Raw genomic sequence first — 16,309 nt, forward strand, 5'->3', positions numbered from 1 at the left:
TTTTTAGAAATTTTTTTCCTCTTTTCGGAATTTTTTTTTTCCCGTTTCTTGCAGTTTTATTTTTTATTATTATTTTTCTTCCCCTCTTTTTTATTGTTCTGTAATTTTTCCCAAGTGTTTTCTACATTTTGAACTTATTTACTTATTTTATGAGTTCTATTTACTTGCAGCTTATGCGCAATAAATAAAACTTATTATTTTTCGCAATTTTCTTCGTGTTTTTTTTTGTTTTTATTTATTATGATATATATATATATATATATATATATATATATATATATATATATATATATATATATATATATATATATATATATATATATATATATATATATATATATATATCAAAATGCTTTTAAAATGCCATATAACATTTACTAAGTTTTACAATTTTATCGAAAATAAATACCGTGATTTCTATAAAATTTTGCGATTATGCATCAGAATAGCTATCTTTTTTCAGGTCCACCTTTGCTTGGTCGCTTTTTTTTTTTCCTTTCCTAAGAAACTCGAAGTGAGGGGCAAAAGCATTTAACCCTACAACTCTTCATAAATTTATGATAACTTATGAAAATTTGGTTTTAATTCAAAACTGTCATACAAATTACATTAAAACAGCTTTAAAAAAATAGATAATGTCAGATAAAAATTCAAAGATTCTGTAATCTTGGAGAATCAAAAATAATTTATTAATTTATTTAAATTTCCTTTTTAAAGGAGATTTTAAAAAAAAAAAAAAAAAAAAAAAAAAAAAAGCCCAGAAAGCAACGCGAAAAATGCTTTTGGTTGCTTAGCAACGAGAAGCACTATCTTTTCCCATCTTGTCATTCATTCAGTTTCTTTATGGTTGTTATAAATTATTTCCCCTTCTATGGCGAGGTAATTTGGCATATTTTTAAACCATCGCCAGATATATAAATCCTTATTGCCACCTAATTTACAACCCATTTTTTTCGAAATTTTGTCTACCCCCCCTATTTTGAAGGTCAGGAATCCAAATATTTAAAAAAAAATACATGTTTATTCAGAGAAAGTACGTTTTTGTGTCTGATTTCGTAACTTAATTAATAGTTAGCACTAATTAATTAGCATATTTGAGGTCACCCCCGGGAACCATTAAGATTGACACTTAGATCGTGAAAATCCGATCATTAGAACAAAAGTTATTCAGGGTGATATCTTTTTTTTTTTGCGGACTGTACAACATAAGTTTATAATAAAAAATACCAGGTTTTATTGAAAAGGGTTGATCAAAAATGTGTTTGTGGCTATCTTTTGGAAGTTCGAGCTATCGATATAGTAAAAGTGAAACGATTATTAAAATATTGGATATGCAGCATTATTAAATATTTTATTCCTTTTTTTTCGCACTGTATTTTTTAAAAGTGTATATTTCTTTATTATTTGAAGGTTGCATTTCGAAGGCTTTGTCATCGTATGAAATAATGCAATTTTGCGAATAATCTGCCATTTTAGTAATCGTTGTGAGTTTATGTCAGTTATTTGTAACTGTTGGGACAAGTTTAGCTTATCTTTAACCAGCGCCCTCTATGCTAATTCTAAGCATGGCGCAAAATGCTAATAGGAAGAAAAGCCACAGTTTTGTGTCAATGTTTCTGTTGTAATTTTTTAATATTTAATAACTTACTTTAATGCTGTATTATCTGGGTTTACAGAAATTTGCGAAAATTATAGAATTATTCATTGTTTTTGATAATTTTCACCTAGCTTGAAATTTTGGCCAAATAGGTGATTTTTAAAAAATTTTGTAACTTTTAAAATATTTAAGTAATTTGTCCGTTCTGCCTAAATAATACGATAAATGTAGTATAAGATTATCGCTGTGTCAAGTGTAAGACTAAAACTGTTTTTTTTTTTTTAATTTTTTATTTTTTTTATGCCGAAAAAGCTTAGAAAGCACTGTTAATCAATAACAAAGAGGAAAATTATTACTTTTGTTTTCTATTTTTTTTTCTTCATATTACGTGTAGGAAATTTCAGTTGGAATCAATTGGTATAAGTACAGAAAATATTTTTAAAAGTTAAATATTTGCTATTTATAAAAATAAAGCTGTGTCCTGTCTGCTCCATTCACTTCACTTTGTCTTTCACAAAATATTATTTAGAGATTGTTCTTTCATCGGATGAATGTGTTATAGCACTTTGCGAGTTGTATGCTTCCTTCCTTGTCTAGCCTTCACAATGAATCTGCGAGCCATGGCTTGAACTTTCACTATCCTCTTCACATGAGTTTCATACAAACGTGATAAGTACTCTTCAGCGTAATACTTTAAAAATACCTGTTAAAACAAGAAAAACTTTTTTTAGCACCCATTTGAACCATAGTTATAAATTAGTTAAACATATCAAAAATGAACGAAAACAAGTAACTCAAAAAGATACATAACACACACCATAGAGTACATATTAATGAATTAATAAGCATGGAAAGTAATTATCATATTGTTATGATGACAACGAAATGAGCTTATATATGCTAAGGCTACTATACTAGGATATACTCTAATATATGTAATGAACATATCAGATATGTCAGTTTAGAAAGGGCAAAATATTCTCAGCCCTATAGCAGCACATACAGCGATGTGAGAGCCATTGTCTATATAAAGTTACTCGTCTTCCTGTAGCATTTCAAACATGGTCGGTAGGACTTAAGTCTGGACACTCTATGGGCTAAATTGTTTTCGGCTGAAAATAATGATCCACGAAACCAGTTCTGTGCAGTGTAGCATTTTCGTCTTGTGACAGGAAATTATTACCTATAGCGCCGGCATAAGGGAATATCTAGTTTGTCATCTCTATAGATATGAGCATGCAGAGAGAGGATGATTCGGGGTTCTATTCCTTTGTCATCGGTCGCCGGCGCTCGTTTAACCGTCCATGGCTGAACCTCTTTGATGCCCAGCCTGTGGTTAGAAATTGTTCTGAACCACAGAACGAGTCTCATTTAGCCATCGGGCCAATTCTGCCTGAGTTTATCTGCCTCGATTCGCCCAATCGATCTTTGCAGTTCGTCGGAAAAATGATGCCTGGAGGTTATTGTTACAAATTTATTGTCCTAGATTTTTAATTTCAAAATCACAGAGATATTCGCAGTTTTTTTCCTCAAACATACAATTTCGTGCTTCCTTGCAGATGATGTAATTTTAATTGCAGCGCCACTGATTTATATGCAGCAGTTTATTAAGCAACTCTTAATTGGTAAAATAAAATTTCATTGGGATTGGCTAATTTTTGGTCGAATTATCACAATTTTTCCTTAGTTTATGATAACTAGTGCAATATCACCCTAAATAACTTATGGTCTAATGGTTGGATTTTCAAATTCTAGAATGTATTCTTAATTGTTTTAATGACAAACTTTAAATGGGATAATTTATTGGTATTAATTACAATACTACTAATTCTAATTAATAATACTCTAATTAAGACTAATTCATTAATTGGTATTAATTTGCACACACACATATATATATATATATATATATATATATATATATATATATATATATATATATATATATATATATATATATATATATATATATATATATATACATATATATACATATATATATATATATATATATATATATATATATATATATATATATATATATATATATATATATATATATATATATATATATATATATATATATATATATATATATATATATATATACTAACTTACAATAATGGAAGAGACACTTGCAGTTTTTGATATTTTTTGTACTTGTCAATTTTTCATACTTTGCAATAAAGGTTAAATCTTTCAGTGGTTTGAGCGACCGACAATAAATTACGAAAGAAAACAAGTATTTTTGAATACCCTTTTGCCAGAAAATAAGCAATAGTGACAGTTATGAATCAATAAGGTTACAGTAGTTAATCTAGTTATGAATCAATAAGGTTACAATAATAAGCAATAGTGACTTGCATCAATTACTTTGGTTGCTATTTGCAGTAACTGCATGAAATGTCGCAAATCTAGTTTAAATATTCATGGAAATATGAACATTTTTATAAAAAACCAATTTTTTTTTTGTTTTATATTTTTTTGCTGTAACTTTAAAAATATTCAGCAAAATTAAACAAAATTTTTGGATCAATTTAAAGTTAGTTTAAGAATTTTTGTTTTAAAATTGAAAAAATTTTTTTTTTAAAAATGCTCTAGATATGAGTATTTAGAATATTTCTTTTGTACTGCTCATGCTCTGAAAGCTTTAAACTTTATTGTAAAGTATAAATAATCGTATGAACTAAACACTTCTAAATTTACAAAATAGTTCTCTAAGTATTGCTTGAAACGTTCAAAAAAATGTTAAAAACTGCAAGTGCCTCGTCCATTATATATATATATATATATTATTATTATTATTTTTTTTTAACCGAATTAATTTCGATTATTAAGAAGAAAAAAACATTTTTGAGACCACGTTTTGAGAATTTCTACTTCGATAAATTTGGTAGAATTAAAAGAATTTGTGTGTTAATTACTTTTCGCAGTATTGCTTGCTTTCGACTAATTTAGGAAAAAAAAAAAGAAAAACTTATATACGAAATGGTTTAGGAAATCAGTCATTTATTCATGGGTAAGGGTAACAATCATGTCACTTTAGTTGTCCTGGACTTATTCTTTTTCAACAACGGCGGTAGATGTCACTGTTGGCCTGTTCTGCAGCAAAATAATACTTTATATTTAAATTAAAAGATTTATTTAAAATTCGGATAAAGCGCTACGAAATAGAATAAACTAAAATTATTTTGGAAGATCTCAAACATTTTATTGCTTTTCAATAACTAGTTTCTCTCAAAATATTTTTTATGAAATTAAATTTGTATCTATCGTCAATGATCAAAAAAAAAAAAAAAAAAAAAAAAAAAAAAAATCTGAATCACTTTTGATTTAATGATCGAAACGACAAAATACGAATTGTGGACGAAATCGGTTGAACAGTTTCTGAGTTATTTAATTTAAAAAAAGTATTTTTAAAATTTGATTTTTCGATGACTATTCTATCAATATCGTTAAAATTTTTTCATTTGTCATTTAAATTTGCACACTTTTAAATGAAATAAAAGTATTTATTCGTCTTTCATTAAATAAAATAATAAAAAATAAATAAATAATTATTAAAAATTATTTTTTGAGTGGATATGATTTAAATAAACGAATTTCATAATTGTGTTTCGTAATTAAATAAAACATTGTCTACTGTAGTTAATTAGCTTATTTAATGTAAGATCCTACAACCATTAAAATTGAGTTCTCGTAAGTGAAAATCCGATCATTATATCAAAAGTTATTCAGGATTTTCTTTTTCTTTTTGTCTTGTAATTTAGAAAATCAGCAAAAAATTATAATCACGTTTTAAGAGAGATGATCATTTGAATTGTATTATTGAATAATAATGATTTAATTTTGACGTTAGCAAATATTAATTTCTGAAAAAAATATAAAATAAAGAAGGATCTTAAATAACTTGCAATCGATTCATTTGGTTTTCCCGTTTGTTCTCCGTAACACAAATTCCCCATCTTTACCATTTAAATTAATTTCTGATAATTTGCAATCAAGTGCCTTCATTAACTAAACATGAATTTATGACTGATCTGGTTGTAGCTTGTTGGAAAACAAAGCTGGAAAAATAAATGGTATCAATATATTTGAAACCATATTACCGAGTTAAAAATTCTTTTACAGTAATAAAAAAAAAATCACACTATCAGAAACGATTTGAATCTATCTTTCATCACACAGTGTTGGGATAATTTCCTTTCAAAATTGTAAGTAATTTAAGATTAAGAAATATATTTCCAATAATAAAACAAAATGAGGTTTTGATGAAAATAAGGAAAAAATTAAAGCAAGGAAATGAAAGCAAGCTGGTGTTTTAATCCAAAACAAAAATTTCATTCCCATTATGTTCTTTTGTAAAAAAATCCATGTTCAATAATTATGTTTTATGACAGACATACAAGTAAAAAAAAAACTACTTAAAACTTTTATTGTTTGTTATTTAATTTATGAAAATTTCTTTAGCATTTAATAAATGAAAATTTCAAAAAGAATTGTAAGACTTTAAAAATATATTTTTAGTAACGCTAGAATTTTTCCCACATAGTGCTGAATAAATTTGATTACTAGAAACTTATTAACGCTGTGATATATTGTATTTACAATTAATTTTAAAACTATAAAAACGAATAAAAAATTAAATTATCTCATATTAAAAAGCTTTGTAAATTCTTAAAGTGATAATTTCTTTTTAGAAAAATCATCTGATTTAAGTTAAGCTTTATGAACCAACAAATCCAGAAACTTTGATACACTGTAAATGTTTGATGTAAAACAGTTTAATGCAATTAAAAAATCAGATTTCGAAATTCTTCAATTAAAATAACTAGCGTAAATTCTGTTAGACATTTTAATTAAAAATATGCAAATGAGATACAAAAGGATTACGAAAAAATAAAATCTGTGTCGACATAAAAGATAAAAATCTCTTAAATATTTCAATTAAAAGACACATTTACATTTATTAACTAAATGTTTTTTCACTTTACTATTTGAATTACTTGAAATCACGTGAATTTCAAAAAATAAAAAATTAAAAAGTGAGGCTTCTTTTTTAAAAATTAAGTAAATTGTTCCGATATTTTTAGATTTTTTTAATAGGTAATAATTAATAATAAATATTGAGTTGATTCTATATATTTAAGACCCTATAACTTATCCGGAAATGTTTTTAAAATTATGCGCCAAGTATACGGCAGTTTTTTTTCAAAAAAAAAAAAAAAAAATGCAAATAAGTTGCGATTGATATAAAGAACAATAAAATAGAAATAAAGAAGAAATTAAGTTCGGAAACAAAAAACACTCACGCACGTGAACTTACAGAGACTCCTACTTTTCATTATTTTTATCACAATAATTAAAGTAAATACTTTAAACAAGTTAACCTGGATACTCTGTCAGCATTTAAGCGATAATTAAAGTCAAGTGAAAGCTGAACATTCCTTTTAACTTTTTTTTTCCGTTTTCGTTAATATTTGTCCGTAACAGGATACAGCTGTTTCCCAGAATTGGGTATCACAAACAGCAGTAGACGAGCTTTTCCTGCAAGTTTTGGAAATCTCTTCGAGACTATCTCTGAATTCTGAAACCTGATTAAGATATGACATTTTCGAACCCATTCTTTGCATCCAGCATATTTGAGTTATATGGATCGATCACTCATTCCTAGTCATAATCACTCATTCCAGTCGCCATCAATATTTAAATTGGATATTTGCTCTGAATCAAACTTCAAAGTAAATTTCCTGAAGTTAAATGCTCACAAAATGACATTTTTCTGTACTGATATTTGGCGATTATGTACAATTTTCCACAACCAATTTTTTTTATATATATATATATATATATATATATATATATATATATATATATATATATATATATATATATATATATATATATATATATATATATATATATATATATATATATATATATATATATATATATATATATATATATATATATATATATATATACACGCACAATAAAAACAAAAAGAAAAGAGAGGAAAATGAAGAAAATTAATAGGTTCTATTAACTGTGCATAAGCTGCAAGTATATGGAACTCATAAAATAAGTTAAAATATTGAGGAAATAATAAGAAATAATGACAAGAGAAGAAAATTATTAAACATATTTTTCGGGCCGGGATAGCCTGGTCGGTAGGGCGCTGGGCCCATATCCAAGAGGTCGTGGGTTCGATCCTCGCCGGCCGAAGACTCCCCGTGTAGTAAATGGTGACTGATGCACGTTAAATCTGTCGAGTCTCAAAGTCCTCCATGTTCCCACAACAAATCAATACCTCTGGGGGTACTGATCCAGGAGTTTCCTTGTCTTCTGGATTGGTTCAAAATTACAAGGCTACGGAGCTGAACGTAAGTAGTCGTAAACCCATGAAATTGGGTCGGCTGTTCAACGACGGTTATAAAATAAAATAAAACATATTTTTCAAAAGTATTTAAAAAAAATATTTTTTACGAGGGTTGCTATTTATATTTCTGGCCATGGCAACAGTAAGTGTTGCTAGGCGACCGCAGACGATTTTAATCGAAAGTTTGATATTTTTAAACATAAATTCAACAGACGATTTACCATTATAGCTTCATTTGTATTGTTGACAGTAAATTGAAAAGTTCTTCTCTTTCAAAAAATGGAATTGAATCGTGAACATTTTCGTGCCATTATTTTTCATAACTTTCGACGTGGATTCTCAAGACAAGAGTGCTTCGATGAACTTAATTATTTATTCAGCGATAAAGCGCCATCCTACAGCACTGTAAAAAATTGGTATAACGAATTTAATCGTGGTCGATGTTCGATCCAGCACGAATCCCGTGCAGGTCGTCCAAAATCCGTTGTTGTGCCAGAAAAGATCGATGCTGTGCGGAACTGATAAGGCAAGATCGTCATGTGACATACCGTGATATAGAGGAGTCTTTGGACATTAGTATGACTAGCATCAATAAAATATTGCATGAACATTTGAGCGGAAAAAAATTTGTTCGCGTTGGATCCAGCATAATCTGACAAACAATCAAAAAAAGGCTCGTGTCGATTGGTGCAGGAAAATGTTGGAAAAATACGTTCAAGGTACATCAAAGGCTGTGTATAACATCTATACAGGTGACGAATCATGGATCTCTGCATATGAGCCGGAAACAAAACAGCAATCAACTGTATGGGTCTTCCAAGACGAGGCAAAACCAACAAAAGTTGTTCGAGGAAGAAGCACATCGAAACAAATGATTGCCTGTTTCTTTGGCATTAATGTTCATGTGGCAACAGTAGCGTTAGAGCAACGCAGGACGGTCAATTCTGAATGGTACACGACCATTTGTTTGCCAGAAGTCATCGGAGAAATTCGAAAAGAGCAGAAGAACAGGCGAATCATTCTTCATCATGACAATGCGAGTTCTCACACATCGACTCAAACAAAGGCATTTCTGACGGAGCGAAAGATCGAACTGATGGGTCATCCACCGTACAGACCTGATTTGGCACCCAATGACTTCTTCTTATTCCCACACATCAAAAATAAATTACGTGGACAACGATTTTCGACCCCCGAAGAAGCGGTTGATGCATTCAAAACGCATGTTTTTTAGTTACCTCAATCGGTCTGGAAAAAGTGCTTTGAAAATTGGTTCAAACGCATGCAAAAGTGTATTGATCATCATGGAGAATATTTTAAAAAACAATAAAACCAATTTCGATCCTACATATTTGTTTTTTCATTATATATATACATATATATATATACATATATATATATATACAGGGTGTCTCAGTTAAGCGTTTCAGAACTTCTAAGAGGGGTAGGGGGCATCCTGACGACTCGAAATCATATAGCAATGTGGGGTCGGAAATGCTTTCCTGAAGCGGTGACGTACACAGACGCACCATAAAGAAAGGAGACCGTAAGTGAAAAATCGCTATAATAATACATTGAAAAAATTATATGGCCTCCTCGGTCACCCGACCTATCATGTCTTGACTTCTGGAGTCATATGAAAACACTGGTTTATGACACCCCGGTTGATAATGCTGGTTGCAAGAATCGCAGTAGCTGCCTGCGAGATATGCCTGGAGTATTGCAGAATGTTCGAATGTCCATGCGCCGGAGATGTGAGGTGTACATTGTAGCCGGGGGCAGAAACTTCGAACACTTACTTTGGCCCATGTACCATATAATTTTTTCAATGTATTATTATAGCGATTTTTCACTTACGGTCTCTTTTCTTTATGGTGCGTCTGTGTACGTCACCGCTTCAGGAAAGCATTTCCGACCCCACATTGCTATATGATTTCGAGTCATAAGGATGCCCCCTACCCCTCTTAGAAGTTCTGAAACGCTTAACTGAGACACCCTGTATATATATATATAATCAGAAATATACGTTGTTCAACAGAATATGCGCTTTAAACCTCCTCATTCTTTACAACTTGCTGCTTTTGTCGCAGAGAATAAGAAGGAACCAAGAAGAAATCAGCTCCAGCGTTTTAAAGCTGGGAGTTTTTTTTTGGGTCATGGATTATTTGCAGCGCCATCTGTTGGCAATATTTATACATTAATTTCAAAATTTCTGTATGTAATTTTATAGCTTTTACATTAAACATTCCATTCGTTTTCTTTCTCTATTGCCCTTTGTATCCGGGATTTTTAATTTTGAAATCAGTCATTCATCCGATAGACACCCTATGGTTTGGATAAGTTTGTTTGGGATTCATGATTAGAGCGCCCCCTGTGAATAATTAAGATAAATGCTTCATCACCTTATTGGTTCCCATTTTCCATCCATCCATCTTGAGTCTAATGAGAAGCAGCTGGCAGTTATCTTTATTTAATTCTACTTCTTCGTCAAAGTCAAACGCTAGATATTTGTACCTGTAACAATCATCAGTTTTCTTTATATATATTTCACTAAATAGTAACTTGCTTTTTAAAATTTCTAGCTCAAATCAACAACCTAAAATTAGAATATTTTCATAAATTTCGAGAATTATACAAAAATAAAAATCAAATGAATGAATTAATTTCTTTAAAATAAAGCAAAAAAAAAAGTAATAAAAATAAATTATAAATAAATAAAACATGTAATTTCAATAATTAATATACGTAAATAAATTAAATATATATTTTATATAATTAATTTGGATAATTAATTTATAATAATTATTATAATATTTATTATATTTATAATAATATAAGGAAAATAAATTAATAAATTAAATAAATTACTAAATAAAACAAATTACTAAATAAAATAAATTAATAAATAATATTTGTAACAGACCTAAAAAACTTTGCATATCTATTACAATGAAAGGTAGAGTTTATGTGATAGCTTGTCTCTTTTAAATTAATTAAGTGGGTCAATTATATTAAAAAAAAAACCCAATGAAAAACTGTGTATTATTTTTTAGTTATGAAATGTTGAAATCAATTTTCAGAGCTTTCTGCAATATTTTTGCACATTCAAATCCATCGCGTTCAAACGAAATATCCCAGAAATGTTTTTGCATCATGAAGTTCATGCATTCTTCTTCTAAACATAAGTTCAAAATGCGTGTATAAGAAAATAAATAGAACTTGCAGTAAGTTTTTGAAAACATATTTAGTCATTGTTTTACAATTAAACGATAAAAAAATTAACTTTACCTGTAATAATAAGATTTATTAAAACTCTCTCAAGTCACCATAAGCTATTAAAATGACTATTTAACAGTATTGAAAAATAATGACGTGATTTGTTTTTCAAACCATTGCTATATAAGCTGGTAGGGGTAGTTGCATTCTTGCAACCTGTAGAGCGGCCCACCTGGTATTTTTTCCCCTTACAGCTTTATTAGTTATTACTTCAAAAATTAATAAATGTATATAGAAAGAAATTTTTTTATTCCATCGTTTTCCCTGTACATTTTTCTATAATTTTCCTTCGCAATTTCAAGTCTCTAAATAAAATAATTTTTGCGTAGTAAAACAAACGTAAAATTGAATGCCTACAACAACGGGGGAGATGACGAATTTTTAAAATAGATATGGTTCCAGCCATCATCGGTATTTATATGTTTGTCGAGACAGTCACTATCAACACTTTATTTTGTCAAAAAGTTATACCCACATGAATGCATATCTCCTGATGAAGTCCTATTTCTTTTATTCTTTTTCAATTTATTTTTCTATTTCAAATTTATAATAATTCTTTAATCTTTTTAAAAATTTACGAGTTTCATTCTATTTCTAAACGCTAAACTGGTTAAAAAATGGTAGATATTTATCTTGAAAAAAAGAAAATGGGTCGTACCTATTGAGAAATTCCGGAAAAGAGAGTCTACGAGCAAATCCTTTCTGCCTAATGAGTATGGTTTCCGTTAAATTGAAAGCTCTCAGTTGTTGCATGATGTATGGAGGTTCGAACCTGGCGTCTTCTTTTTGAGAGGGTTGCAGACACACCACTAGGTGAGGGAAATCTTCCGTCATGAGATCGAGAATTTTCGGCAAGAGTATCTGTGTTTGCTCTGTCAGACACTTGTTGTCTGTGGGTACCTAAAATTGAAAATTATTAGTACTTTTTTTGTTGTTGTTTCTTTTTCTTTCTTTTTTTTTTTTTTAACTATGACTACTACTTTTAAAAAAGCCCGAGAATTACATGGATTAATTTTAACTTTTTTAAAAAGAAACCAATTTAATTATTTAAGTAATTAAGATAAATTATTTTTACAGACATTTTAAAACCGAGTCTTCCTGTAAAAAAATGCAATAATATAAAAAATTTATACAATTTTGGTAAAAAAATACACTAAAATTAAAAGCCGTTGGCTCACAAAAGAAAGTTTAAATTACCAATAAGCAAATAAACTCACATTTTGATTTTTTTTCAAAAAATAAGGTAATTAATGAAAAATAATTCCGCCTAAGAGGCCGTAAGAAAATCGCAAAACTATCATTGAAAACTATCATAATCAGCAGACAAAATAGCTTAAGTTTAACTTAATTGGTGGCAAGATTACGAAACAACAAGCGTGCAGCGCTAGTCCTTCGACTCTAAGCGAATTCCCTATGGGGAGTGAATTGTTGCCTTCCTTCTGCAGGTTTAAAATAGTAATGATGCATGTGGGTATTTTTCTCTGAAACAGACACAGCGGACAAAATTTATTTTCGATTTTAGAATATGGAAATCGAAAATAAAATAATATTTTTCAAGTAAAAATATGCATTTACAAGCTTGGAGTTGCCGCACTTTGTTTTACTTTTTATTTTGAGTTGCTATATTTACTCGTTTTTCTTCAATAAAAATGATATATATATATATATATTTATTTTTTTCCCTGGAGGTAAGTACAAATTTAATATTATTTAGATTAGAAAAAAATTCAGTGTAAGGAACACCGAGGAATGGTGTTTACATTAAAAAAAAACATCAATGTAAGGAATGCTGGACATGTATATGCAGGGCAGTGACACTTTAATTTAAATGTAGGGAATACCGAGCAAGAGCATACCGAGTAATGACTTAAAAAAACGTCTAAAAAATTAAAAAAGTACTTTGGACAATGGTAATTTAACTAAAAAAAAAAACATGAGTTGTAGAAATACGGTGTATTTTCTATTTTCCAAGACCTGTGAGAAAAAAAGATAATAATTCATTCACCGTAGGGATCTTGATGGAAATGAAAGGTTAGTGCTACACACTTGTTGTTTAGCAATCTTGCATCCTGCATCTTTTAAACAACTATGGCTTTAAATACTGGCTTATTTAATGTTGCCTAAATTGCCCCGGATGATTGCACTACAAACTTTCAGATAATTTTAGAAAGGAAAAGTTAATTTTGGAAAAAAATCAAAGAGAGTGCGATGCCATTTCTGGTTTTACGAAATATCCTCTTCAATTAAAACTAGTTTATTCCTTCTTTTTAAAATATATAGTTTTGTTGGAGACTCACTTTATTTGCAATAGCAGCTGTTATGACATCATCAGTATTTTTAAAAGTTTCTATGAATTCACTTTCGTCCTCTGCACCCATATTTTCTGCCGTCAAGTCAGGAATGCTGTACAAAACCTGAAATATATGGAGACAACAAATGTTGTACTATGTTGAAGCAAGAATGTTGTAGTAGTTTTCTATTTAGGTCGCGTTAGAGCTTCACTATGGGTTATTGGTCTGAGAAACGTTCCCGAGGATGATGCCATCACAAATTTTGATCCTCTGCTGAGAGGATGACTCCCCTATTCAAGTTACCCAAAAATAAGAAAGCGTTTCATGATTATTAAGAAAAATTATTTATTTAAATCAAACATCAAAAATTTAAATTATGCAGTAACAAATTAAAATTTTTCTTAAAAAAAAAGAAACAACCAATCATTGGAATTCTTGAAACATTTAGCACAATATCAATGAAAGCAAAAAATCTAACGTAATATTATTTTATCTGTTTCAGTTATTTTTATTTAATGTTTTTAATTTTATAAATATTTAAATTCTTTTAAACTTCAGCGTACAATATTATTTCGCATTTGTGATGGTTTCAAATTTACTTTTCTATGAAACGAAAATTGAACAGTAACTACCTTTAAAGTGTGTGAAAATCTTTTACGGTTCAGTTTTTGTTTTAAATTTCGTTCTTAACTTCAGGGCAAGAAGCTTAAAGTTTTAAATAAAATAAAAAAAGGTAATTCAATATTTACTTTATGATGTTTATTTTATTCAATAATTCCTGTCAAGCTGTAACATAGTTTCGTTATTGCATTTCTCTTTTTGGCTACATTTTTACTTCAATGATTTTGATTGAACTGTATTTTTAGCTTTTCCGAAGAACAATGAATTCTTTTCAATTCTTTAGAATTCTTTTTCGAAATTTAATGAGGAAGCTTAAATTTTTCTAAAGTAACTTTCGTTGATTAAAAAACTAATCATTCATTGTATGAAAGGAATTTAAAAACTGTTTTGTAGAAGAGCTTCCTAATCGATTTACTTAGTGAATGGTAGCAAAAATATAAGTGTAAACTTCAAGAGAATGTCATAAGATAAAACAATATAATTGTCTTAGTAGAGTTTAAACTTAATTTGAAATTTAAAGAGAAATGTGTTAATGCAAAAGTAAAATGGCATAGTAAATAATAAAATACGTGTAGATAAATCACTTTGTATATTTTTCTTCGTCTTCTTTGGACACTAACCGCCCCCTCACTAGAAGCTAATTAATAAAAATTCTACTAAAACTGAATTTTAGTTTTTATGTTTACGGGTTTCTTCAAGGGGTTCTCGAGCTGAAGAATTCCCATAACTTGAACCACTAACCAGAATTTATTATACCACCGCAGAACTCAACTAGAATGAGATTTTTTAAGGTTAATCTTGACTTGTGTCAAAAGGTGTCAAAAAAGAATACTGATACTACCATCTTGGGATCCCTGACTTATGAACCAATCAACAATCACTATCCTGAAGATCTCTGGCTCCATATATTTACAGACGGCTCTCAACTCTCCAACTGTAATAATGCAGGGGCAGGCATCTCCTCAAAATTATTTTCATCTTACACTTCTGTGGGACAAGGAACTGCATTTGATGGTGAAATAACCGCCATTCCAGCTGCTCTGTCTCAAATTCACTGTAACCTTGACCATTTTACAAAAGCAGTTATTTTTTGTGACTCTATGGCCGCACTTCAAACCATCAATTCCTCTATCGATCCCAAAAACCTTGAAGTCATGGACTGTCGACGACTCCTTCGAAGCCTTGAGTCACACAGGAAAAACATTGTCCTTCAGTGGATACCCTCCCACTGCGGAATTTTGGGAAACGAGAGTGCAGATCCTTTGGCCAAGAAGGGCCCCTCAATTATTGAAATTCCATCCCTCGCAATACCATTTTGTTCCATCAAGAAAATGGTGACGAATTGCATAAAGGACTATTCCCTCACGCACCTATTCAAATGAGTGTCCGATAAACCTTGGAGGGATTTAGTCCCTAAATCCTATATTGGGCCAAGCTGTGGCAGGATTCCGCCTGGCCACTGGACACGACTGTCTTCTTAAACACCTCAGCAGAATTAGCATTGCTCCTTCTCCCCTCTGCACACTTTGTAACCCTGGGGAGGAAATGGATGCCGCCCATATTACGCACTGTCCTGTTTTGCGCAAGTCTTTTCTAGCCGGCCGAGCGATAGTGGGAAGCCCGTGACCTTCTGAATTAATGGACTCAAGTTACTGCATTATGTTTACCATCTTTTATTGTATTTGACTTTTCTTATTGTGTTGTAACTACTGTCCAATAAATTTGCCATTGGAAAAGAAAAAGTTTTTTTGATTAGCTATTTTACAGCAATCTAAATACAAGACGCTGTGGCTCGGGAAATAGAGCGCTCACCTCCCAATGAAGTGACCCAGATTTTGATTACCAGCGATGGCTGATCGATAAGAACTCTGATTCCTGCTTGCACCAATCATAATTCTAAGGTAAAACATCTTCAGTGGTAGACGGATTATGGAGGTAGAATCTCTATGCCATCGGGCTAACTGATGGAGATTTGTGTGGTTTTTCTCTCCATGCATTGCAAGAGCAGGCTAGGCGCATCAAAAAGTCTTGTTATATAAATTTTTGTCTAAATTTTCGCACTAATTTAAAAATAAATGAAAAGATTAATTTTTTAAACAATGTTCTATTTGTTCTCATTCAATCAAATTACACTGGTGTTCAAAT

At 29.9% G+C, this 16,309-nt stretch overlaps 1 protein-coding gene across 1 annotated transcript in view; it reads right to left on the reverse strand.

Moving 5' to 3' along the window:
• Window positions 1-1,287: 1,287 nt before the first annotated feature.
• ninaC (STKc_myosinIII_N_like and MYSc_Myo21 domain-containing protein ninaC) overlaps window positions 1,288-16,309 on the reverse strand; it is a 171,473-nt gene continuing 156,451 nt past the window's right edge. Inside the window, exons 21-24 of the mRNA XM_043046374.3 lie at window positions 13,550-13,666; window positions 11,911-12,152; window positions 10,379-10,490; window positions 1,288-2,300 (exon numbers count right to left, since the gene is read on the reverse strand). Coding sequence (XP_042902308.2) covers window positions 2,154-2,300; window positions 10,379-10,490; window positions 11,911-12,152; window positions 13,550-13,666 — 618 coding nt within the window. The 3' untranslated portion in view covers window positions 1,288-2,153. The remainder of the gene's footprint in view (window positions 2,301-10,378; window positions 10,491-11,910; window positions 12,153-13,549; window positions 13,667-16,309) is intronic.

This window comes from Parasteatoda tepidariorum, chromosome 3 (genome assembly GCF_982258835.1).
Source record: "Parasteatoda tepidariorum strain Cologne lab strain chromosome 3, Ptep-v5.0, whole genome shotgun sequence".
NCBI classification, from domain to species: Eukaryota; Metazoa; Arthropoda; class Arachnida; order Araneae; family Theridiidae; genus Parasteatoda; species Parasteatoda tepidariorum.